At 39.6% G+C, this 27,099-nt stretch overlaps 1 protein-coding gene across 5 annotated transcripts in view; it reads left to right on the top strand.

The window, feature by feature from the left end:
• The window catches only part of MYLK4 (myosin light chain kinase family member 4), an 83,999-nt gene that overhangs the window by 38,434 nt on the left and 18,466 nt on the right, over window positions 1-27,099 (top strand). For 4 of the 5 annotated variants that reach the window (XR_013966992.1, XR_013966993.1, XM_080806113.1 and 1 more), the window contains 5 exons: window positions 19,596-19,674; window positions 23,113-23,218; window positions 25,518-25,611; window positions 25,688-25,797; window positions 26,930-27,071. Coding sequence is in view for 3 of the 5 variants with exons in the window: in XM_080806113.1 (XP_080662239.1) it covers window positions 19,596-19,674; window positions 23,113-23,218; window positions 25,518-25,611; window positions 25,688-25,797; window positions 26,930-27,071 (531 nt within the window). In the remaining 2 variants the exon portion in view is untranslated. Of the gene's footprint in view, window positions 1-6,567; window positions 6,625-19,595; window positions 19,675-20,017; window positions 20,469-21,636; window positions 21,936-23,112; window positions 23,219-25,517; window positions 25,612-25,687; window positions 25,798-26,929; window positions 27,072-27,099 lie in introns of all 5 variants that reach the window. The other variant, XM_080806112.1, reaches the window with a different exon arrangement.

The raw sequence follows: 27,099 nt of genomic DNA, 5'->3' as shown, positions 1-27,099 counted from the left end.
TAAGTGGACTGGAACATATAGTCCTGGGTAGAAACAGAACAACAACACTGGTGAGAAGCTGAGAGCTCCCAGAATCTCTCAGTGTGTTAAGGAGTAGCCAACTTATCCCTGCACTCCCTCAGGCTAGTAAGACTAATGGCTTAAATCAAAGCAAATATATTTTTTGATATTGGATAATTCCTTCTGTTTTGTTAGCAGAGGAAATGGAAAGGTGAGCCATGATTTTTTTTTTCCCCACAGCCAAAGTTTATGACAATGAAACCTATATTATATGGCAACTTTGTGAAGTTGAACTTTGATAAGTAGAGGTCAACTCTTTCACATCCTCTGAAAAGTTATCCGTAAAAGCATTGAAGGAGAATGTACCAAAATATAATGCATCAAGACAAATTTTTTAAAAATGGAACTTTCATCAAAGAATATCAATCATATGCACACAGTTCTATTATTTCTAAGCACAAGTATACAAATATATTTATATACTCACTGTCAGCTTTTTCAGGTTCTAGTTTGGAGCTAGTATTCTTTGATTGGAACTTGAGCTTAGAAAGGGAACTTATTTTAATATTATTAGTTATTAAAATGAAACATTATTTAGATACTAGGTTGGGGTTAATTCTGTTAAAATTCTTATTTTTAAATTTTAATAATGATATTAGGTCATCTAAGGGGAAAGGTTATGTATAGTCTGCAGACATTAATTTGGTTAAATCAGTATTGATGGGGCAATATTTAATAAAAATATGGATGATTGTGAAATGTATGTGAATGGTATGCTATTTCATTAAAATATATATCCACATTATATAATATACTAGCCCTAGTTATTTAATCATTTCAAAAAAAGATTTTATATATATAAAATATATATCCACATTATATAATATACTAGCCCTAGTTATTTAATCATTTCAAAAAAAAGATTTTAGGATTTTGAGTTGAGGAATTTTTGCAGCTGCAGTCTCCATTTTATAGAGTGTGGATTTTCATAGGAGTTGTAATTCTTATCTGGTTAATTCTCTTTAAAATTCTAAAGAAAAACTGCATTTGACTTGACATTTATTGTAACAACTTTCAGTAAATTTTGTGGTGATTCTAATTATAAGTAGAATTCATAAAATGTACTTAACACTATTATAACATCTACCTAGAACTTACTTATTTTTAAATAACACTACTTCTCTATTAGATAGGAAAAGTTGGTGCCAATAGAGTAATTCTGTGGGAGTGAACAGAAAATGAACAACAGCAAAGTAATAGCATGTGAAGAAGTTCAGAGTTGACCGATATTGCTAGTAAGTTATATATATGTGTGTGTGTAAATGTATTCCACCAGTAATGAGGTCAGTTTGAAAAATATATTGCTTATAGCTGAATTAAATCAAAATGAAACATTTTATAGCGATTGTTAAATGCCAAATTGAACTGATCTCATTAAATGTGAAATTCAAGTATATTTAGACTATTGCCTAAATTTTAATACATGAACATAATGAGATATGACCAGAATAGTTGGAAGTAGTTACTTCTATTTTTTTTTTTTTCCTTTTAGCAGTTTCTCATTTCACAGTTTAGATTTATTTTCTGGAATTTGATGAGATAGTTGGCGCATGAGTATGAGGTATGTAGTCCCTTTCAGTCAATGGAGGACGAGCACACACATATATTGGTCTATGCTGTCTTATACAAGTATTTTGCTCATAATAGTTACTTAAGACTGTAGCTTTGAGTGTAAGTCAGTGTTCACAAAGAAGAGAAAGTTCATTAAGCACGTTGAGAGAGGTGCAGCTGCATGTAGTAAACACAGATGGAGTACACTTTTATGGAGGCTCCTAACTGAAAACAGACTTTAATCCTGTTCCTGGAATACTCACAATTGAACTTTCCCATCAGTGATTGTGCATTTCTGCTGCAGAGACCAGCTGTCACCTCATCATTGGCATGTATTTATGTCTTGCTCTCTGGGTGTAGTCTAGCATAATCCCCAGGAGGGTAGAAGTGCAAGTCTGCAATTGTTTTTTGCTTCCTATGGAAATACATGGCATGCATGATAGTGCTCTCCTCTCACCTCACAGAGAGTTCCAAGTGGGGCTCTTCACAAGCCAAGGAAAATAAGCCAGCCACTCCCCATTCTCAGGGGATGTCTAGCCTAAGGCTAAAGATTCTCTTCAGATAGTTACTGCAGGTGCTAATAGAGTTTTCTTAATCCTATCCATCATTATGTTTTATTTGAGAAGGATTTGTTTATCCTCCAAACAAAAATAGACACTTTAAAGCTTACTTGACCTATGTACTTCCTACAATAGTAACCCAGTACCAAAATATATTTTAATGCTTATGCTTATGCCTATACCTAACACAACCTATAGCCCCCTACTTATTTTAAACATCATAAAAAACTGATATATAATAACAAATGAAAGGCCAAGAACTATGTGTACATTCAAAAACTCTATTGTGGTGGGTGGATTTTTAATGAGAAGAAATAAAGATCGAGACTGTATGCCACAATGTCCTATTATGTTTTTAAGGATGAAGGTGTTTTGGGAAAAATTACCAGTAATATCAACAGCCTTCCTCTCAGCAGGAACATGTTAAACATTGTTAAAATCTATACTTAGGTGAAATTGGGTAGAATCTCATTTCTCATCTCCAGTTGAGCTGATTGGGCTATGTTCTATCAATCTTTTAAAAGAGAAATCTAGTTTATTTGGGAATAACAGAGGAATTGAAATTCAGGACAAGCAAACTAAGGCAAACCACTTGCCTATGAGAACAAAGGAGGAAAGTGTCCATTTATAAAGAAAAGGAAGAATTTGAAGGTGTTGTTTTGAACAAAAGTTCATTGGAGAAAGAGAAGTTTGAAGTGGTGGCAGCTTATCATTGGTTGCAGGCATTGGAAGTGGTGGTGGCCTTTCCTTCGCTGTAGGTTGGGCAGGGGAGAGGAATTCTTCCTTTCTCTTGCTGGATTTTGGAAGCTGTGACAGGTGCCAGGAGCATGAGAACTACCCCCTTCATGGCCTCCTGGCTCCAATTTTGTATTAGGTTTCCTTAACACATTTTCACATTTCCCCCAATTGAAAGAGATGTTTCTTCAAAAAGATTGCTGATCAAGAATTGGATCATTTATTCCTTATTAGAATTGTTTTTGTCCCTTGGTACCAGGAAGGACCTTTTCTGTGTGTCCTGTCCCATGCTGGAGGGAAAGTACACAGACTGGGAAACACTGAGGCCACATTTGGATAACAAGCAAGGATGGGGTGGGAGAGCTTCCAGGCATTTTCCACTTAAAGTCTGCATCTTTTCAAGGTTGTAAGTGTTGGGTCCATCTTGAAGCATTGAGTCAGCATCACACTACTGGTTACAATGTTTTTACAAAGGTTCAACAGGCAATAGGCACAAAGCTTTAAAAATGTTTACAGAAAATAAGATGAGGAGCAGAATAATGACCCCAGCTTGTATTATAGCCCTAAAGCAGGAGCCCAAACCAGTTGAGATCAAAGGACCATGGATCATCAGGTGGAATTTTTTGTGGCCAACGTGCTTGTTCCCAAGTATTATGTAATTGGGTTTTTACTTCTCTGGAGGAATTTATTCTTGTGAACAGGTACAATTCATTGCATTGGGAGTTGTGTGAGAGATGACAAAGCAAGATACAGGAAAACCTGGTTGTTGAAGTTTGACTCAGTGAGAAATATCTAGAAGGGTGCAAGTATAATTAGGGATCACATTGGAGATGAAGGGAACATTTGTTTTTGGAAAGACTAAAGAGTCATGTCTGTCACAGTGATCTAGATTTCTGATGACAGGTCCTACAATCAGAAGGGCTTCTTCCTTTTGTGATGAATTAGGAAACACAAGCAAGGGCATTGTCTCTCCAGGACAGAGAAGGAGAAAACAAGGTGAGAAAAGGCAGAAAGGAAAGAATATACAGGCCTGATCCTGTCATCTTGGGAAAGCTGTCTGCTTCAGTTCCCAGAGATCTTTAATTTGAGGTCACCAGTTGGTGTTCAGGTCCAGTCAGGGTTTGGGGCTTTCGTTAGATGAGACACATGGATCCAGGAGTCAACTCCTTACAGTGTGGTGACACAAGGATTGGTTAGTAAGATTTGATAGGGGCCTTTCCAGCATGGCTGAAAAGAGTCTTTCTGGAGATGTCTTTCCAATAAGCAAACTTCTTAGGTTACAGAGTGTGGTCTTTGATGTCTTTGTGTCCCAGAAGTGTGCTGTGGAAAGGCTGCTCTACTAGAGTATGATTATTTTCAAGGGATGTAATTAGAACTTTGTAACAGTAATGTGTATCTCCTTTATTAAATGCAGGTCAGAAGAGGGAGACGCTAGATTCACGAAATGTCCAATAATTTTCTCAAAGGATGAGGGTTTACGAGTTCTAAGGGGATGGATCTGAGATTTAGAAGGGCCAATGGCAATACTTTTGGTCAAGGTACTTGGAGGGTTTCCATAAATTTTTCTAATTGAGTTCAGTTTGCTTGAGTAGTCTTGAAGACTGAGGATGGTAAACAAAAGGAAAATGCTTTCCAGCTGCCCAAAATGGCACAGACTTATAATATTTGATGAATAAAATGGGCTCTTCAGTTGCTATGGAGCTCAAGAGAAGTTCTCCAGGTAGGGATGGTTTTATCCTACTGAAGAAGGGTAGTAGCTTGCCTACGTGGAAAGGTTTTGGCTCAGTGGGAAAAGATGTAAATCATTACCAGGACATATTTGATTCCATGAAATGGGGGTAGCTGATAAAATCCATTTGCCAAAATTTGAATGGTCCATAAAGCAATTTAAGTGTCCAGGAACAGTGTGGATAGGTTTCCCTGGATTGTATCTGAGGCAGGTAGGGAAAGCAAAGTAGGTGCTTTTGCAGTCTTGTTGATATTTCTCCACCAGTGTTGATTTATAAACATCATTTTATCTATAGACCAATGGTTAAATGCATGTACAGTAGTCAACAGTGGAAGCTTCAGAATTTCTGGTAGGACCAGGTTTATATTTGGTCCAAACCAGAGGTTTCTCTTCTTATCATACTAGCAACTACTTGATTGCCAATATTGTTTTATTGTTGGGTGTCCATAGTTAATTTCTCCATATTATCATCTGGAGGAGAGTTCCTTCGGACCATGACAGAGATTTGACTTCTAGACCCTTTGAGGGTAGCATTTTTAAAAAATATTTTATTTATTTATTTGACAGAGAGAGAGAGATCACAAGTAGACAGAGAGGTAGGCAGAGAGAGAGGGGGAACCAGGCTCCCCGCTGAGCAGAGAGCCTGATGAGGGGCTCGATCCCAGGACCAGGTTGAAAGGCAGAGGCTTAACCCACTGAGCCACCCAGGCACCCCGAGGGTAGCATTTTTAAATGGAAATGTCAGTGGTGTGATTTCCTTTGGCTTCCAGAAAGTTAAGTTTAAAATGCCCCAGGATTTTAGTAACAGTCAAAGCAGCAGGTAAGAGTATGGCATCCAGCAATTCCTGAATGTAAGGGCTGCTTTTAATTTTATCTCCACTGGAAGTAAGGAAACTGCATTCCAAAATTACCAGTCACTCTCAAGGCATATATACTGTTGGTGTAAATGTTGGCATTTTCACCTTTGGCTAGACTTGGACCTGTATATGCGTATAGTTCCTTTTTAGGCTGAGGTAGTCAAAGGCAAGGGTGCTACTTTGCTTGCTTCAAAAGGAGTTAATATTGAATATCCACTTTTCATCTTTCAGCTAAGAACCCCCAGTGAACAATGAAAAGTCACTGTTATCCAAAGGAGTTTCCTTTAAGTCATGACAAGGGTCAGAAGGTGATCTGTCAGTATTAAAAAGTTGTGGGTGTTTTCACTGGTAGAGGAGGGGAGACAAGTAGCAGGGTTAAGGTTATTATAGTAAGAAAAAGTAATATAAGGGGCAGTTCACAGCAGAATTTCATAGGAAGTGAGATGGCTTATTGAAAGATGCTGAGTGTGATGAGAGGTAAGAGGAGCTTTGGCAGCACAGAATGGGTTAAAGGGTATCCCAAGGTGATTTCCTCAGTGGCCTTTACAAAAGAGGCAGTAAGTAGCATGTAGGACTTTGAGGCATGGAGGGTATCCCCAGGCTGTGGGACCTAGTTGCTGCTGGATCCTATGGATTGGTGGTAATCTCCATGATTTTGGTTGAGTGTCCCAAGGGCATTCCCTTTTTTTATGTGGGCAAAAAAGAAGAAAGAGAGCTGATAATTTGGATGTTCAAGGGCAAGGGGCCTTATTAAACTTTTTTTTAACATTGGAAAGTCATGTCATCTGGATCTCCTTAGATGATAGGGTCAGGTTTAATTGTTTTTAACAAGGTATATAAAGGTGGGGTCATAAGAAGAAGTTTGGGATACAGTTGCAATAATAGTCTGACAATTCAAGAAAACCTCACAGTTGACATCTGTTTTGGAGCTTTAGGAAGCTCAGGATGGCATTAAAACTGTCTAGATCCAAATGCAGTCCTTGTTCTGAGATTGGATGTCTTAAATATTGAACTTGAGTTTGAACAAATTATAATATTTCCTTAGAGATGTTATATCTTTTTTTTTTTTGGCTAGGAGTTTTAGCACATGGATGCTATCTTCTTGTGAAGAGGCTTGGAAAAGGGAGCAAAAGTAAGTCATCCACAGAATGTATTAAAGTGGAGCCTCCGGGGAACTTGATATCATCTGGGCCAGCCTTTAATGTTTGTCAGCTTTCTGTGAAACCCTGGCATTCCTGTCCCATAACATTGCTGTCCTTCCCAAGTAAAAGCAAGAAGATACTGACTACCTTTATCTACGGGGATACTAAAGAAAGCACTACATAAATCGATCATGAAAAAATTTGCTCTCAGTAGTGTTGGAGGTAAATAAAGTGAAGGTTGGGAAAAATAGAATGGTGGGGGTTGACAATATTGTTTATGGCTTGGAAGTCCCGGACAAGCTATTTGGTTTCTTCACAGGTAAAAATAAGAATGTCGCAGGGACTGATAAGGGGATAAGGGGGCCCTGGCCCTTACCGTTTTATTATAGGCTTAAAGTTTTGAAGGGCCTCTTTATTTACAGATATTGATTAATTATGGGGAGAGGTTTTGGGGGATCTATTTGTATCTTAATAAGAGATGCACTGTATATTCTGACAATATCAGTTGAGGATTTACCCAGAAGGGTGGTAGCTGATCCAACAGGGACAAATGATTAGCATCCTTGGAATTAGCTCTAGGGGCGATCAGAGACACAGCAAATAAAAGATGTCGAGTGTCCTGAGATTTACCTAGTGGGCTATTTTGGTTGCTGCTGTGAAATTCTAGAATTATTTCCCCTTTTCAGGAGAAAGAACTTCCAGCATGTTATTTTCCTAGGAAATCTTGGCGCAATAAACCAATAGGGGTGGAAGAACTAAGGAGAAAAGGATGGGTATCTCCTAGAGCGCCTAAGCAGAAGCGGATCATTAGACACAACAACCTGTTGCAGTTTATTACAGACTTTCACTCTTTCAACTATTTAGGACGCTGAGGCAGGGGCTGTTTAATGGTAGTGGATTTGAACACTAGAGTGTAGCTCTGGTGTCAATCAGGAGAGAGAGAGAGACTAATTTCCAGTCTAGAGCGTGGTTTCTCCAAGCACATTCCAAGTACAGAGAACAAAGGAGGAGAGTGTCCTTTCACGGAGGAGAGGAGGAAGTTGGAAGAGGTTGTTTAGAACAAAATTTCATTGGCGCAGAAATGAGAGTTCATAGTGGTGGTGGCTTCTCATTGGCTGTAGGTGTTGGAAGTGAAGGGTCCTCTCATTGGCTGCAGTTTAGGGCAGTTACCAGGGTTGATAGGAAATCTTCCTTCTTCCTGTGGAACAAAGCAAGCTACAATGAGCGGCATGTGTGTGACCATCCGGGCATGGCTTCCCCCTTCCAGTTTTGAGTTAGATTTCCTTAACTCATTTCACAATGCTCTTTAAGGTCTCTCCAGATTCAAATGGATTTTATGATTTAGTAAGTTTTTGAATTCCTTGTCTTGTTTTGAACCCTTAGAATATTGTGGATTTTGGGGAGTACCTTGTGCGGTTGAGAACACAAAAGAATACAAAAGTTAGGTATCTGACCCACTGGACTGTGATACAAACTCCTTCCCTTCCCTTAATTTCTCTCTAAAACCTCATTTAAATTTGTGGTGTTAAATCTAAGGTGATTTTTCAGACTCCTTCCTGTTCTGCCATGAACCAACATGAAAAATAAATAGCTGATTTCCACAACATCAAAAAGGTTACCTTTTGCTTTGTTTTGCCTTTGTCTATTGAAATAGCAATCTCTTGGCTTTGAGAATAAGGACATTGTTCTTCTCAGAATCAGCAAATGAAGCTCCCTGTTTAAGTAGGGAGGCAGGCTCTCTGCCATAGCTGCCTAAGACCATGAATTTGGAAAGGAACCTGAGCGGCATGTTTTAAAAACTCAAACCCACCTCACCGGTCACTACCTCTGAACAGTGCTTGAGAAGACACAGCAGGAGAATTCTGAAGAACTCGGGGACTACTCTCATCTCCTGGTAGCAAGGAGCAAATCAGAAACTTTGCTGATAAAATCTGGAGGAGAACTCCTTTGGTGTTGACAGGGCTTAACGTGGTTGAAGCAAAGCCCTCACCTGCTGAGAAATGGAGACCTAAATAAATAGCACAAATCAAACAAGCATGATTTTTTTTCTATGATCTGCCAGAAAGACGCTTTTACTTAGGCCTTACTTCGGTAAATCATCCCCATAAATAGATGCCAAGAGGCAAGATCCATGGAAAAGCACCGAGCAGCAGATTCTTGCCAGCGTGGGAAGCTTCCGAGCGAGCTCTGTAACTGTGCCAAGATTTATTCTCGATTCTCTGGCATCACAGAACTTGAGCGCTAAAGGGATGTTGGAGTAATGGATATGACGTCTGACTTAATCACCATTAGAAATATGGTAAAGGGCTTCGGCAGGAAAATGCAGAGCCATTTATTTAGCATCTATTTTAATGTTGAGTTAGGTGCTCTCCAAAGAAGTGTAATCAGACACTTCAGAGGAGATAGGTACTGCTTGTCTCCTTCATAATCATAACAAAGTGAAATGTGGCAATAACAATATCTAACCTCTTCTCATTTCTATTACCAAAAGTATCCTTTAAGCAGCTCTTGAGGCGCCTGGCTGGCTCAGACAGCGGAGTGTGCGACTCTTGATCTCGAGGTTGTGAGTCTCAGCCCCAAGTTGGGTGTAGGGATGACTTAAAAATAATAAAATCTTCTAAAAAATATATTCATTAAGTGTCTTTCTATGTTAGTATTATTGAACGTTAAAAAAAGTTATATATAACTTGGTTGATATAATTATATGAATAATAGATCTTAAATATATGCATTAAGCAAATGAATATTTACAGGACATGTTCTGATTTTTATGAGGTCTAAGACTTTTGCTGAGAAGGTGGTCAAATGATACATTAGTTCAATAACCCACACTCAGGGTGGACTCTCAGATGTGAATTGGTAACACAAGCTTTTAAGTTCTTGCAAAGGTCTGAGAAGACTATGAGCTTTCTCCTAGAGGTTCAGGCCAACAAATTTCTCTAAGTGAAAGAGGGAACTTCTAGGTGTTGCACAGGAGCCTAAGGGCAAGACCGTCAAGCCTGAAACCGGATATAATAAAGGGTGTGCTACAGCACCCCTTCTGGAAACTTTACACAGCTGGTTGAGATGCTCAGTAAATATTGCCCCGCATCAGCCCTGACCCCTATTTTCTACTCAGTCTGTGTTTATCTGTTGAATGCCGTGTGAGATGCTAGAAATACCAAGATATGCAGGCAGAGTCAGATGTGAAAACAAATAATGCAAACACAGTATGATAAATACGTGATGGATGTATCATCAATAAATATGGAAGAAAGAGTGACTCCTCTTCTGGTAGAAGGATGTGGAACCAGAGTGTTTAAGGAAGAATTCACAAAGGGAAACTTCTTGAGGTAGGTCTTGAATAATGAGTAAGAATTTCTACACTTTCTGAAAGTATGATCCCTGGAGCACTTACAACAGAACCATTTCCAAAGCTTGTGAAAAATGTTCTTGTGCTGCAGACCAGACCTACTGATTAGGAATCTTTGGGCAGGAGATAAACTTTGGACCACTGTCCCAGGGTCTCAGGTGGGCAAAGGTATTGCTGATAGAAACTCTCCTACCTCTTCTTTACTCCTCTGCACTGCTTCTCCTTGAGTGTCAAGGCACACTTTCCAATTCCTATGAATAATTAACTTCTAGGAACAGCACAGATAATATTAAAAGCTTTTATTCCAATATTAAAAATTACACAGCCATGAGCCTACTCTTGTGGCCAGGTGCACTCATACTATATTCATGTTTGCTGATGCAGAACTGAATTTCATAGCTGGGAGTCTGCAGTCACTCACCTTTCAGAATAGACTGCACTGGATGGGGGCATAGAGGTCCCAGCCATGCCAGATACTGACTGTCAAGGTTTCGGATCTTAGGAGGGTCCTGAGGGTGGTTAGGTCATGAGTTGGGTGGGAGGGCTCAGGACATCCTCCAGAATGGAAGTACTTCCCTATTTTTATAACTGGTAGAGTACCAGAGTACCGGCTAAATATTCTCCTGTATGTACATAATAAAACAAAAGAATGAGATAAGAACACGAAGAGTTTACTAAGGTGTTCAGAATGTTCTCCATAAATTGACCCTTTAAGTCTATCTTAGGAGTGAAAGCACAGACAGTTAGATGGTATCAGACATTATGTATTATCTGTGTACTTTAAAATTTTTGTTTCATTAGAACTGGGCTAAATAAAATTTCTTTTGCTCCCTTTAAGGGGTTGATAATCACCTTTATAACAACCAAGTTATAGCACTTGTGTTAACAATCCTAACTGTATTCTTTGCATTTTTGAACTGATCAGAATATATTAATGATTTTCTCTTGACTTTACCATTGGCACAGTTTCCTTGTACTTTCGGTCAGGGTGTTGTAACAAAATACTGTAGACTGAGTGGCTTACACAGCAATTTCTCACAGTTCTGGAGGCTGGAAGACTGAGGTCAGGGTGCCAAGGGTGGTCTGGTTCTGATGAGAACCCTTTTCCTGTCTTGCAGACAGTTGCATTATCTCTGTATCCTCCCATGGCAGAGAGATAGAGGAAGGACCTGGCTTCCTTCTTATAAAGACACTAATTTCACCAAGATTCTACCCTCATGAACATCATCTATACCTAATTACCACTTAAAGGTCCCACCTTCTTATACTATCATATTGGGAGTTGGGGCTTCAATATATGAGTTTCGGCAGGACACAAACCTTCAGCCCATAGCAGAACCTTTATAACTTAGTGTTGCTTTTCTCTGAGACCTGAGTTTGGCAGAGACCCTAAAAATTAGTGGAAAATTCTAGGTACATCAGGTCTCGCTCACACACCCTTCTGAGTCCTTGCTAGGACTCCTTGGGTCAGTGTCAAAATTCTGGGCATTTTTCAAAGCTCACTGATATTCCACAGAGTCTGGACTTCTACTGGCCACTGCCCTCAAGGGCAGCAGACATCCAGACCAGCGGAGCATTCGTTGGCTCCTTCCTGCTTTCTCCACAGTCCTCCCTCTGAGCTTAACCAAGTATGACAGCAGCTTTTTTGAGGATGGAGGACAGATTCAAATAAATACAAGCAGCCATGACAGATATTTTGTGAAATATTTCTTTGCACCAAGTCATTATGGATGTTATCTGGATCAGTGTTTTCAACATTGTAATGTGCATGGGAGTCACCTGGGGAATAGTTAAAGGGCAGATTCTGATTGGATAAGTGAAGGGAGGGGCTGAGAGGCTCTACTTCCAGCAAGGTCCTGGGTCGCTGTGGTCCCCAGACCTACTTTGAGTAGAAGGGACTAGACAATGAAAGGTTTGGGGATAGTCATGACTGATTGTTTCTATCTACTGAGTTTGGATTATATATTCCAAAAAATATATAACTTTTTAAGAGCTTTAAGAAACTTTTTAAGAGCTTTGCAACTTCTCATTACTTTTTCAGAGATAGCTTTTTAAAGCTACTTTGTAGTGTGCTTGCAAAATTTGCTGTGCAGGGCAAGATATGGAAAGACAAACCATAAGGGGGTTAGATATTTTGCTCAGTAAATCTAAGTTCAAATCTCAGCACCTCCTTAACAACCCGTGGGACCTCACATCACCTCACCTGAGGAAACACTGAGCTCCCCAGGAGCCTCTGCCAGCAGACGCTACTTCCACGAGCCAGCCTGTGGTGAGAGGCTGGACCAAAATGCTGATTGCTTACTCAGAGCAGGAGACAGGAGATGGAGTGATAAAAGTGAACCTAAAATAAAAATTAAAAAGCACACTGAGAACACTATGTGAAATGAATGCTTGTAAAACTGTCTGCGGCAGGAAGAAATAGAAGTTTTATTAGGTGATGAAAAAACACTGTATACTTCATGTGAAAACATTCCAAGGTTGGGTCTTGTGTAGTATAAAAGAAGAATCTTACTAAGTAAGACTCAATTTAATCAGAGGAACATCAAAGAGCAATAATCCCATTTATACCTCCATTTGAAATTGGTTGTTCTCTCCTCTCTCTCTGTCTCTCTCTCTCTTTCTCTCTCTCTCTTTCTTTCTCTCTCTCTCTCTCACCACACACCACATTGCAATTCCTTAATAATCCTGATGCATCATTTCTGAAGTGCTCAGGTGCTTGTTTTTCTGGTGGCAGAATCCCAATAGGGCAGAGCATGCCACCATTTATGGTTTTCAGATATACTTTTGTGTAAAGGGCTATAAATAATTCTACACCATGTGAAGTGGTGTTTCTCCACTTAACCGGAGTCAGGCTGCCTTCTGCTCACCTCCGTTTTGGTAGAGGAACTAAATCACTTTCAATTAATTGAGCTTTGACCAGGAAGCAAGGCAGAGGATTTCAGGTGTGGTTAGAAATGCTGGTTTTTTTATTGGCTTGCCCTCCTTGGATGCCCCTGAGATCACTTTTGGAGAGGAGGTTTTGTGGTCTCCGGGCCAGTCTACCTGAGGCTCATTTCCACACATGTGTCCCTGGGTGGCCAGCAAGGAAGAGGCAGTGGTTTGCTGGATAATCCATCCTAGAGAGGATCAAATACCTTTGCTGGTGGTTGAGAGGAACTCGGGATTAGGAGAAATACCACGTCTCCAGTGTTATTACTATCATTTAAAACTATGGCACGGCAGCCTGGATGGTAAGAAGGACTCAGGGAAAAAACTCCACCTCGACAAAACAACCCAGAGTAAGGGGAGCGGAGAACACAGAGACAGTGACTCCCAACCCTTGCAGTACCTTGGAATTATTGGGGTGTGTATGTGTGGTTGTGGGGCGGAGGGTGGCGTGGATATTAGAAAAAACAATAGTGTGCAGCCGCACCCCTCTTTAGGGGTAGAACCCGTGCATTAAATATTGTCAAACGCCTGCCCCTCGCCCCAAGTTTTGACCTTGTTAGAACAAAGGAGGGTTTGGGCCTGGAAGGTGGGGTATAGTGTGTGTGGCCAACCAAAGTCACGTACGTGGGTAGTTTGAGTGGGGGAAAAAGGAGCAGTTAGAGTCAGAGGGCTCAGCATTTTCTGGTGGGGAGGGCAGGAGAAGTGATGATGAGAAGGATATAAAATAATATGAGTTCATTTATAAGATGTTTTGGGTAAGCTTATCCCTTGGGCATAAGATGAGGGAAAAACACAATCTATATGATCAAAGTACCTGATGTGACTAAATATTTGGGTGATGATTCTTAACTTGTTCTAACTGCTTCTTTTAAAATCGACAAAGGCAGGCTGGTTAGAAGAATGGAGGCGAGCCTATGGTTTTAATGACTTGTAGCTCTCATCCACAGCCTGGCCTGGCCCTTGCGGTGGTGGGGCAGATATTAGGGGTCTGCCACCCCTAACTCGTCAGTCTTCATACATCGCATCAGGACTGAACATATGGTCTGCATGGTCTTGGCCATAACAAGGGGTTATTGGAATAAGAAAACCTGAAAATGTATTTAAATTAAGAAAAGTCTGTAGTCAATGAGGAATAACCTGATACAGTGCATTTGACCAGTGCTGTTCCCTATTCAGCCTTTCCTGCTCGAGGAGACAGTTAAATGTGGTAGTACACTCTTTTTTTTTTTTTTTTAATAGTTCTGTTCAATACATCTTAAAATTGAATAAAAGTAAAATTACCACATATCTTCACTTGACAGATAGTCTAATTAGACTCTCCTGAACCAACCTTTAATTTCAGGTCTTTTTTTTTTTTTTTTTGGATATATACCCTTGAGGAATTCCATTTACTTGCTTTCTGAATGAAGCATTGCCCATGTAACAGTGAATGCATCAAAAAGCTTTAATTTTCCTGCAGGGTTATTTTCTCAGGTGACTGATTATCCTTGATGTTCTTCTCAGCAGCAGGGGAGGGTCTGCTTACTGAGCTTTGAGGCCAAGGTGAACACTTTTCCTCCCTGGATTTGGTCAGTTCGATCCTGTCCTGCCTTATTTTATGCCAGTCCCCATGGACCACAAAACCGGTTATGCTTTGTGAACATTCCTTTCATCAGCCCAGGGACTTTAGGGAGTCTTCTCACTTAGGGCAAGAATTTGAGTGTGCCCTGAAGATGAAAAGAAATAGATTTATTTTACAAAGGATTTCTAAAATTATCTTCTTTACTCAAGCAAGGAAATGTAGTTTTGATATTCTGAAAATTCCTCTTTTTGTATTTCTTTTATTTTATTGTATTTCTTTTATTTGTATTCCATTTTTTTCTCTCCCTCACAATGAGCCCAAAGTTTAACAGTCATTATACATTGTTATCATTTTGTTTTTGTATTTCTAGGCATTAGGTTAAAATTACCAAAAGGTGTTCCTCTTGGCTCCTCCACAGCGGTGATAATGACAAGCCCTCAGCTTGGGCTGTGCAGTTAGTATAGTCATGTTCCATTGTGATGGTAAGAAAACAGTTTTCTGTAGCAATCATAATCCCCAAATGCAGGGCCGAGGATATAACTTATCATCAGTTAAGTGATGCAAAGGATATGAGCATCAGTGACAGGGATACATTTTGGATGGTGCTGGGAGAGTGGGGCTTTTCAGTGACACAGCCTGATTAAAGAATATTGTCAATTATCATATGGATTCACCTGTATGTGGAACATAAGGAATAGCGCAGAGGACCACAGGGGAAGGGAAGGTAAACTGAATGGGAAGAAATCAGAGGGGGAGATAAACCATGAGAGACTCTGGACTCTGGGAACCAAACTGAAGGTCACAGAAGGGCGCGAGTTGGAGGGATGTGGTAACCGGGTGGTGGGTATTAAGGAGGGCACGTGTGGTCATGAGCACTGGGTGTTATATGCAACTAATGAATCATTGAACACTACATCAAAAACGAATGTTGTATTCTATGCTGGCTAATTGCACATAAAAAAAGTAAAAATAAATAATAAATAAATAAATATAAACTCTTAAAAAAAAAGATATTGTCAGGATGGGGGTACCTGTCCTGCAGGCACTTCTTTCCTTTACTATACACGGGTTCACCAAGCATATTCAGCATGTGGTGCTGGGGAAACAAATGTGAAGAGAAGAGTCCATATCCCAGGTGGGGGACAGGCATGTCAAGTGGCCATAGAACATCCAAAAGATGCTCACTGCTTTGAGGGCATCCGGAGGAGGCAGTAGCTCTTTGTCTCTCTGTTCTTTGGGTTTAAATCCACTTTAAGATGAGTTTTGAAGTTTGATTTGTATTGAATGGAAAGGAGAGGGATGAGGCAAAGTCGTTCAACAGAACTAATTTTCCTTTTGGTTGTTCTTCCACGTTGAGGAGAAACAGAGTTGTATGTAGTACTGGGACAGGCTTGTGGTCTGCGGTGGGAGTGAACTCCACACCGGGTAGGTGGACACGTGCTTCCGGATGGATGTTGCCTTCCTGCGTAGCTCTTGTTTCCATGGCAATCAGTGAAACTGCCTGGAGACCAGAGTATGTATGAGGTGCATACAATTGGTCTAAATGTCAAAATAGTCATTAAGCAATGAATCTTGACCTCTTAAAAGCAGTTTGCAAGAAATGAGCTCATTGTTCAAATTATGTACTTGTCCTTGAACCTGCTGATTATAATAATTCTTCTCTAAAGCACACATTTCAGAAAATCATAATGTAAGAAATGGTGTTATTTGGAAGAATGGTCCTCAAATTATTTTGATTTTGCACTGCTATCAGTAAAATGCATTTAAGTAAATCCCAATGTTTATTCAGAAATATGCACATTGATAAACAATATGTGTATATTTATTTTTATAAATAAATTTAGCATATGGCAGAAACTTATAAATTATATACCTGTCCAATTTTATTCATACATGTTTTAAAACATATATAAAATGTAAATTTTAAAAGAATAGAAAACAAATAGAAATGAGTTCTAACATGTCCTTTATACAACCTGAAAACTACTTTGGAAACATACTCCCCACTCAGGACACCAGTCAAGAAAACTGTACAGAGTGGAGAGAACAGAACTTGTTTTTAATTCTTGGGCATTTGGGCTCCTTTTTTCTGTATGTCATTCTAAATGCATCAATGGATTATTATAAAAGCAATGAATAATTGGTCACAAAAGGAATCCATATGCAAATGTAGAAGTATTTATTAAGTGAAGGAATAATGAGTGAATTTGAATGCACTGAAGCCCTCACACTCATCTCAGTCATCAGTGTGATTTTAGCAAAGGAACTTAGTTTCTGACATGACTTTTATCTATTAACAGAAGGCGACAGTAATCCTTACAGGAACATCATGCTTAACATGGTAAAATCGGTAGAAAATATGTTCATCTTTGGACAAGATATATCTACAGACTTGTGCTTCCTATTTTAGCATCTTCTTCAGATAACATGGAAACCCTCTTCATACTGAAGTTGCTGTTCAGAAGCAGGAAAGGAGAAATACAGCTTCTGTTTTTTGGAAACTCAGTTCAAAGTTCCTCTAGATGTCAGTATTACATAGAGAAATAAAAATACAATGGCCTGTGGCAATGAATAAAGACCTCCTTACATTATTTAAGTGATAAAACATATGTGATATATAATTGACAAAGAAAAAAACCAGCCTCTTTTGGAAGCTGGTTTCTTATATTCTTCAGAATTGACAGCTTCTCCTGTTGGTCAACTCCAATTGCTCTACCCAAGAATGTTCGCACAACTCCTAAACCTTTGCCACCAGTACTGGGACGACCTTAGAGGCAAAGGCTCATCAATTTGGCACTCCATGGAGTCTTACCTCCAAATTCTCCATTTTACCTATTTTGATGATCAGAAATTGATTGATACATACCCGTTTTCTTTATCAAGTCCACCTATGTTCACATTATCCAGAATAAATCCAGAAGCACAATGCCTATCCACCAAGAATTTTCATTTCAAAAAAGAAACACTGAAAAACTAAATTGTACAGTATCTTAAACACAGTTTGTTAGACTATCTTATTTGGCTAATTTGGCTAAGTTGGACTTGAATTCTCTCTCTCTTGCCTTTCTTCTATGTTAATTCTAATTGTTTGGTAAATATTTATTTCTTCACTCTGCTAACTTGTTTCCATTTTATACCCTTCTCTCTCTCTCTCTCTCTTTTTTTTTTTAGATTCTTATTTATTTATTTGACAGAGTGAGAGAGAGATCACAAGTAGGCAGAGCAGGAAACAGGCAGAGAGAGGGGGAAGTAGGCTCCCTGCTGAGCTTAGAGCCCAATGTGGGGCTCTATCTCAGGACCCTGAGATCATGACCTGAGCCGAAGGCAGTGGCTCAACCCACTGACCCACCCAGGTACCTCTATACCCTTCTCTCTTAATCTTCCTTCTTATCTCCTGTGGTACAGGCTGTGCGATAGATACTCAGTAAATACTAACAACACACCTTCCCTGTAATCTATTTTTTTTCTGAGTGACAGTACAGTGTAGTAGTTAAGAGCACAAAATGAAGGAGACAGCTGACTAATGATCCCGGCTCGACTATTTCTGAACTGTATAATCCTTGGGAATTGCCTAATTTCATTATAAAATGTGGCTAATAATATCTGTCCCAAAGGGTTGCTATGAGGATCAACTGACATGCTCAGAAATGTGCCTGGTATGTAGATAGTGCTTAGTGTATATTAGCCATCATCAACATTGACATCATCAGCACCATCACCCTCTTCATCATCTTCATTACCACCACCAGCAGCATCATTGTCACCACCATCATCATCATCACCACCACCACCATCATCATCACCATCATTGTCATCATCACCACCATCATTGCTATATCCTAGTCACTGGGCTAAGTGCCAGAGATTCAAAGATGAACCAGTCTTCCTGCTCATTTAAGCAAGGCCTACAGGCTAGTGGGAAATTAATGGGGAAGATATTTAAAAGTGTTGTTGGTGATGCTGGGGTGGGTGCATATGCTGTGCACAGAGGGGAGAGCAGCTGGCTTTGCCTGAAGAAGATGAAGAACATTTGTCTTGTACTTTCATTTAGAAGAGGAAGTTATAAACTCTGAGGATATTATCTCTAATTTTGGTTTTCCACAGATTTACTAAACCTACCTTTGTGTTTCAATGTCTCTATCTGAAAAATGGAAATGCTCTGAACCTATGAGACTGCCCCTAGGATTATTTAAAAGTACATTAGCAGTCTGTCTTGATGCCCCCGAGCTGCACTTACATGGAATTTCATGCTTGCAAGTCACCCTAAGGCAGATTTCACTCTCTTTCCAAAGAAAAGAAACTGATTCTTTGGACATTCATACAATTTAATTAATTTATAGTGCACAAATTCGGAATTTATGATAACTTGGGTTGATTGTGTTAATGTTTATATTTTATGTGGTATTTAAGAAAAGTTGGCTAAGCAAATTCAGAGAAGCCAGAACTATGAGAAGGATGTTTATCTGCCTAGGAAAAGGGTCATCTGTTCTAAGCCACGTGAAAGCTCATTTACAGAGGCTTACTTTAGTCTCCTACTTTTTGGTTTACAAAATCTTAGTCACATAGATCCTCTCGTTTTTATCTGATTTATATATCAAGACAATATAACCAGAGGTCAGAGGTGACGATATATTATCAGTATCCTTTAATCCATTCATGAAGATGCGCCTTCTTTTACAAACAATGCCAGAGTTTAACAGAATTTCTTTTAGAAATTAATTAATTAATTGAGTTAATTAAGTGAGTTCATTTGTTTTCAAATATTGTAGTCTATACAGTTTCATTAATTCAGACTGTCCTGCCCTCTAACTTACTATTAAGTCTAGTGTGTTTTCTTTTCTTTTTTTGAATCATGCAGTACCGTGGTTTTCTATCTGGGATGGTTTTTACCCCCAGAGGACACTTAGCAATTTCTGGAGACATTTTGGATATCACAACTGGGAGGGAAGTTACCATTGTCTTCTGGTGGGTAGAAAACAGAGATGCTACAAAATGTTCTATAATGCTCATGACATTTTCCACAACAATGAATTACCCACACCATGTGTCAGTAGTGCTGAGGTCAAGAAACACTGATGTAATTAATAAGTGACTTCAGTTATTCAATTGTGTATCCACAGGCTAAGGAGAAGTCACGGTCACAGCTTGGCCTGAAGGAAACAGCCCCTGTCAAAGAAAAAAGGACATCAACCCTCACAGGTAACATCTTTAGAAGACTAGAGATTTATGCATAATGAAAGCTCTGGTATGAAAGTCCTGTTGTCATTGTTCTTATTCAGAAGGAATTACGTGTTCATAAAACCCTGTGTTGGGAGAAGCGCTGTTTGAATATCTTTATTTGATTGGCTTTGGGTCCTACTAGTTACAAACTAAAAACTCCTTGGGAACCCAAATGTCAGTCAATTGGTCATGTTCACATCTACTTTGCTTTTTAAAGCGTATATCTTCTGATAAAGAGAAACCTGAATAGAAATGCCATTATATGAAGCCGAAATTATGCTGATCACATGCGTCCTCCATTAAAATATTTTGTGGCTTTTAGAGAGATCTTCCCAGAAGAACCAGTCCTCCTCTGAGAAAGAAAAGGTTAATAAACTCAATGAGAAAAATTCTGAGAAGACCAATGCCTCTCTAGTTCAGAGAAGTTTTGCCACATTTCATACCGAAAGACCACAAGACAAGGTAGAAGATTTTGCTCTAAGAAGTTCCATAGAACCAAGAGAAAATAAAGACACAAGAGACATTTCAAGCACACAGAGACTGAACAGACAAGAAAACAATAGTGCTGGAAATGATAAGCCAGCCGTTGTGGATAAAAATGAACGTCCAGTTTTCAAAGGAGAGAAAAATGGACTTCATTCTAAGGAAGATACTAGTGGAAGAGAAGTTGAGATGAAAGGAGGATCATCAATTGCAAATGAAACAGTGTTGGACAAGTGTTCAGATAAAAAACAGTGTGTTGATAAAACTAACGGTGATCAATTCTGTGAAAGGTAGGCTTTAAAGCATTGCTCGCCTACAACTGATGTCTTTGGTAGACCTGTGTGCCATTGCAATTTAAGGCCATACCAAAAGGAGAACTGAAGTGAGTTTTTAAAGCAACGGTTTAGAAACTAGTTTCCCAGCTGGTGTGGGTTTCTCTTGGCCCTGTTTCTTGCCATTACCTTTTCTTCTTGCCCGTGATATTTTCAGGCATTTTTACTGTTTCTTCTACTAACTGATAGATAAAAATAATGATTATTATCAATCGATATTTTTTAAAAGATTAAGTAAGACGTTCTTATTTTTAGCAATATAAAGCACATCCTTCCTAAGATCAAGAATTGAATAATGAGATCAGATTTATCCATAAGTTAAGAAACTAATTCTTAACTTATGCCTGATAAATTGGCTATTTTCTGAGGATATTGTAAGGTTTGAGTAAGAAGTAGATTGTCGAAGGCCTCTTCCTCAACTGCAAAATTTCACATATAAATTCAGGTAATTATGTAGCCAATCACAATCAATTACTCTATATTGTGATGGACCACAGAATCTATCTGGAACAGAGTATCCAAATACCTGTGTGTTTTTTAGGGAATTAAGATATAATTTTTATTTCATTTATAAATAATGTATTTGAAACCTGATCATGGAGAAGCCTAATTTTTAAAGAATTAAACGTAAAAACCAATCTTTATTAAGAAAGTCCATCACTGCGAGGATGTGCTTAGTAAGGTAAGGAGCTGTTAAAAAACTGAAATTAGTTCAATTCTTTCATCGATAAAGGTTTGCTCTCCCTGCTGTTTATATTCAGAGAGATGATTACTTCCTTTAGTATACTTAATTTAGTAATCTTTCTCTTCTATAAGAAAAGGAAGTGGAAAAAATGAAGATCGAATTAGCTAGGTATCATAAAATGACTCCTTTGGTAAAGATTCCGAGGAATAACTTGGGGTCATAATGAGGTTATCAGGGGAGTCCTTGGATCCAAGTCATCTACATCTGTTCTTGGGCTCCTTCGTTTGATGGCTCCATTTTATCCCAAATGCCGAACCAGCCCACTCTATCATGAAGCTTCACCAAACCACCGTGTTCAGCAAGCTTTAGCGCTAAGAACTTGACCGGCTAAAAGTTATCTCCTTGAAACGTTGAGAGCTGCAGCTGGATTTTATTTTCCAGGTGTATCAGCAATGTAAAAGCCATTTCTTCATCCCGAATCCCGGAAAACTCAGCACTAGCGCCCACTTTCCAGAGCGCTGAGGAAGCAGAACACACTGGCAGCAGCAAGCGGAGGGTGATGGAGGAGTGCTTCACCAAAGAGGACAACAAAAAGTGCAGAATAGATGTAGCGAGCCCAGGTGAAGGACACGCATTTAGGACACAGGAAACTGGACAAGCCCAGGGGGGCTTACAAGGCAAACCCCTGGAGTCCACTGGAACTAAGACCTCCAGACAGCAAGATCTGGTGGCCTCACTGGGTAGGAAATGGCTTTTGTTTCAGTCTTTTAGAGCTTCTTAACCTTTTCCAGCAAACATTTCCAACTGAATTCCGCCTAGCCTAACAGCCTGAAGGAGACACAATGCCAACTGATGCCATTTGTGTATGTAATTCAATCACCTCCCCCCCCCCACTTTTGTTTTGTCTGAAGAGCTGAATGCCACCAAGACAATTCTTGCATGACTTCTTTCGTTTTCAGCATATTTATGGTGTGAGAGATGAAGGGCTATATCAAATCAGATTCCTGGAGACTTCTAGTATCTGAATTTTTAAAAATGTTAGCACTTGGCAGAGTGCCTAGCACAAGATAAGTGCTCCAGAATTACACGTTGAATACATTTAAAGTTCTGAAACCAAAGTTATTATCTACTCACCTCCCCGTGTACCCTTGTATGCGTGTAAGAAGCTGAATGCAATAGATGCTTAAATATGGAATAAATGGGGAAATGAATAGGCTCGTGGAAAGCAAACCATGGAAAAATTAAAAGAACACTGGAAGGATATTACTGAGTTTGTGCTTTAGAACTGATCATGATGTGGGCTAGAGTTAGAACACTTAGACTTGAGGGTGGGAAGTAGGAGAAATTTGAGAGCTGTAGAATATGTACTTAGCCAGTTTTATTGGTGGTTTTATTTTCAGACAGGAAAAATTCATCTTTGTGCCTTAAAAGTGTCTTAAATAAAGTCTAAAATATTTTGGAAAGTAATATAGAATAATAGCCAACATTTCAATGACATGAAGAATCTCTTCATCGTTCTTTCTTTGTTTTAATTAAAATAATGGACCTTATCAGTGTTTTGTTTTGTTTTTTTTAATGGATCAAACACTTTCTTATCTTTGAACTTAAATGGTTTCGGGCTTAGGAGAATTATCTGTATGGACTGTACTGGGGTTAGAGCTTTTCAACTATTGTGGCATTTCTAAAAGTTGTTCTGAAGATGGTACAAACCATAGTTTTGTGGTCCTGACATTCTTTCTGAAAGATGTCAGGTGTCACCTTTATGTATTACAGACCATAATATGCAATAAAAACATACATTCTCCGGATCACTAGCCATAAAATAGATGGCCCATTTTATTTTATTCTTGGGCCCAGTTTTGGTGCCAGAAAGAGGTCTGTTTAACAAATGGCCCTTCTCTTCCTCTCACCATCTAGATGATGTCCCGGCTCCTCCCGCCCCGTTTAATCACCGTATCGTGACAGCCAAACAAGCAGCCATCAACAGTTTTTATACTGTGAGCAGAACGGAAATTTTAGGAGGGTAAGTAAGGCTCAATTTTAACACGCTTTCAACAAAGGAAGAGAGTTTTCAAAGAGGCAGATCCTGAGGATTGCATAAATGTTTGCCAGCCTTGACCCGAGAACCAGAAACATCATAAAGAAGCATTTTAAAGAGATTGCAAGCATTTCTGAAAATCGTCACTGATGTCAGAAAGGTTGATGTGGTGACAGTGACCGAAGTCCACATTTATTATCTGCTTTACTTCCCATGTTGTAATGTCTGAAAGTGGGAGAAACCCAATGAGTCACCAGGAGGCTTAGAAGCCATCTGAAACTTGAAAATAGAGATTCAAAATGTAGAAATGAGTGAATACTGTGTATTTATTGTGGCATGTGTTAAATCTTTTTTTTTTTTTACCATTGTTGTTCGTTTTCCATTTATGTTGTTACTGTATTAATTGCTATTATGTGTTTTGAGTGATTGCTTCCGTCACTGAAGAATTTTTTTAAAGGATGTCTAAATGTACACTCTCCCCTGGAAGGAGGAAAAGTACAGTCCATCAGACCAAATTTATTACTGGGGGATATTCCTTCCGTTCAATAATAGTCACAATCCTCCTTTGATATCTTGTAATTTAATGTCTAAATTATAAAGTTTGCTACTGTCAGCATATCTATGTGAAATAGCAAAAGGAAGCAGAATGTTTATACTGTTATACACAAAAGTTACTTAACAACACATGGAAAATATGCATAGAAACTACAGGGCATGTTTCCGCATTTGGTCATTGGGGGTGTCATCCCTACTGTGAAGTCCCTTCTTCCTCTTCCTGCTCCATATTTCGTTTGTCCTCCACCACGGGGAACCCCCTGAATGCTTTACTCCTCAGCCTGCTGATTACACAGAACTGCCCTTGAGACTATGAGGAAGGGCAGACAGACAAATGGGAACTCTGAAACGTGAATAGGTGCCATGGGAGTCTTTAGTACACTGCACGTAGTAGCCCGTTTGGGTCATAAGGGACCTCAGTGGAAACCCAGCAATTGTCTCAGAAGGAGAATAGTTATTTGCTGAAGACGCTTTGAGACAATTCCAAGGGCATTTTCTTTCTTTCTTTTTTCTTTCTTTCTTTCTTTCTTTCTTTTTTTTTTTTAAGATTTATTTATTTTAGAGAGACAGAGCGAGGGAGAGAGAGTGAGCACAAGCAGGGGGAGGGGAAAATGGAGAGGGAGAAGCAGGCTCCCTGATGAGCAGGGTACCTGATGAGAGGCTCCATCCAGGACCCTGAGATCATGAGCTGAGCCGAAATCAAGAGGGGGGTGCTTCACCCACTGAGCCATCAGTGGCACCCCCAGGGCATTATCTTCATCAGTAGTCACAGGTGAGTTTCCTGGGCTGTGTTCATGTGGTCCAGTAAAGAGACTAGATCTGGAATGGTAGCTGAAATTCAGGTCATCCTTCGGCTTATGTTTACAGAAATGTCATTCTCTGAGACCCATCTGTTTTTGCATAGTTGTAGCTGAGTTAAGTGGGATGTAGTGGTGGTCACCACACTGCCTCTGTCAGTTGTTGCCACCATCCTCACCTCTGCAGTCCTCCAGGAATGTGGTGGGCCTTCAGGTCACAATGTTGCTTAGGAAGATTCCCCTTCAACCCACACCATGATAGCCACATTGCACAAGCAGGCACCTGTGTTCTATTTTACTATATCAGGAATCAAAGCAAGAAGTCATATTTTAAAATTGTTCAAGAGTGTGCATTTCAATATGTGATTACATGTGTAAGAAGCTGTCCTTCAAAGTATATATAAATTTATATCCAAGCTAAATTGCCAAAAAAATCTCATGGGTGATTATGTAATATGTATTTTTATTATGTGTGTCTATGTGCAATATTTTTTTTGTCTATGTGCAATATTGCTACTACTTTATTTATACGCAGTTTCCAAAATAATTTTATATGGCTGACCTACACCCTGTATTGTTCATACGCTTATAAAGCCTAGCTTATTCCACTCATATGTATTCAGAAAGCTTCTCTTTTTTTCTATAACAAGTTCTCAAATTTTAGGCTGCATGTGAATCACCTAAGGAGCCCTGAAAATGCAGATTCTGGGGTCTCACCCTGGATTCTTGCCTTAGTAGGTCTGGGGTAGGGCCGGGAAAACCCTCAGCCCGTGATGGAGAGACCGAACTTTAATATTATTTTAGAAGCTTATTGGCTATAGTAGATACACTTAACAGGTTTGCTCCCTCAAACCCCAAAAGCGAAATGCCCCGACAGCTGCATCTTCCACTTGGCCCCACTTCACGCTGCACCACATCCTCTTCTTCCGCAGGGGGCGTTTTGGCCAGGTTCACAAGTGTGAAGAGAAAGCAACAGGTCTGAAGCTGGCGGCCAAGATCATCAAGACCAGAAGCGTGAAGGATAAGGTAAAGAAGGTGCAACGTGGATCTCTCCTTGTCATCATCATCTTCACTTCCCTAAAGCATCTGTCCTTCTTCTCAGGATGAAGTGAAGAATGAGATCAACATCATGAACCAGCTGGATCACGTGAACCTCATTCAGCTCTATGATGCCTTTGAGTCAAAGAATGACATCATCCTGGTCATGGAGTAGTACGTGTTCTACCCGCCCCCGTCCCCTCCCCTGCACAGCTACGTGCAGCCCCCATGATTATGCAGTCATAGCTCTGTCTTGCTTTGGAAGTTGCTAGATCTGTGCTTAGTGCACTTCTGATTCCGACTGGCATGTACAAGACAACTGCATCGGTTTCAGAAGGAAAATTACCTAGGAATCCACATGTCCATGTGTGACTTTACTGAGAAGTAGAATAACCTCATAGACATAGCTTTAGATCTAAGCTATAAAACTGTCAAATACCCAGCCTAAAGGTTATTATGCTTAACTTGAAGGAAAGTGATTTTCGAACTACAATTTATTTTCAACCTAATCATTAATACAAAGTTCACATCATATTCTTAGTAATTGGGACTAAGAGACTTGCAATTAAGTTTCATTTTTATAAAAATTTAGTGAGTAGTTAGAAAGTGAGTAGCTCTCAGTAATGCTGATTCAGTATTGTGATTCAGTTCATTCTTTCCTCTGCTTGGGGTTTTGTTTATCATTGCACAATAGGAATTTGGGGTAATAAAATGTCTAGCATCAGAAGCACATAGGAAGGGCACTTGGGTGGCTCAGTGGGTTAAAGCCTCTGTCTTCGGCTCGGGTCATGATCCCAGGGTGCTGGGATCGAGCCCTGTATCAGGCTTTCTGCTTAGCAGGGAGCCTGCTTCCTCCTCTCTCTCTGCCTGCCTCTGCCTACTTGTGATCTCTGTCTGTCAAATAAATAAATAAAATCTTAAAAAAAAAAAAGCACATAGGAGCTCTTTAACACTGAAAGTCTGAGGAGACCCCATTTGACCTTTGCTTGGTATTTGGGATTCCTCACCCTGCCTTTGTAAGGTCTTCTTTATCTTTTGTATATGTTAGGAAATGGCAGATGTGGACACACTTCAGAGCTGTAGCCACTGGATGATGGGGACCTTGAGGCTTTCCCGTAGTGAAATTGGTGGTAGCATTAAAGGGCCTCAGCTAAGCATCATCTATCTGAGATAGCGACGGAGGTAGAGAAGTCACACACACCTGCTGGAGGAGTTAGGGGAGCTTAAACACCCAGCTGCTATGCCAAGAAATAGCTGTGTCCAGGAAGGAGTCATACTCAGGACTTCACACCTCTTCCTTCTGCAGTGTGGATGGAGGGGAGCTGTTTGATCGCATCATCGATGACAACTACAATCTGACCGAGTTTGACACCATCCTGTTCATCAAGCAGATATGTGAGGGCATAAGACACATGCATCAGATGTACATTCTCCATTTGGATCTGAAGGTAAAACATGCTGTTGATATGAAGCCCC

This window comes from Martes martes (assembly GCF_963455335.1).
Source record: "Martes martes genome assembly, chromosome: 6".
Taxonomy (NCBI): Eukaryota; Metazoa; Chordata; class Mammalia; order Carnivora; family Mustelidae; genus Martes; species Martes martes.
Note: the sequence above shows the minus strand (reverse complement) of the source record. Positions and strands in the feature narration are given on the sequence as shown.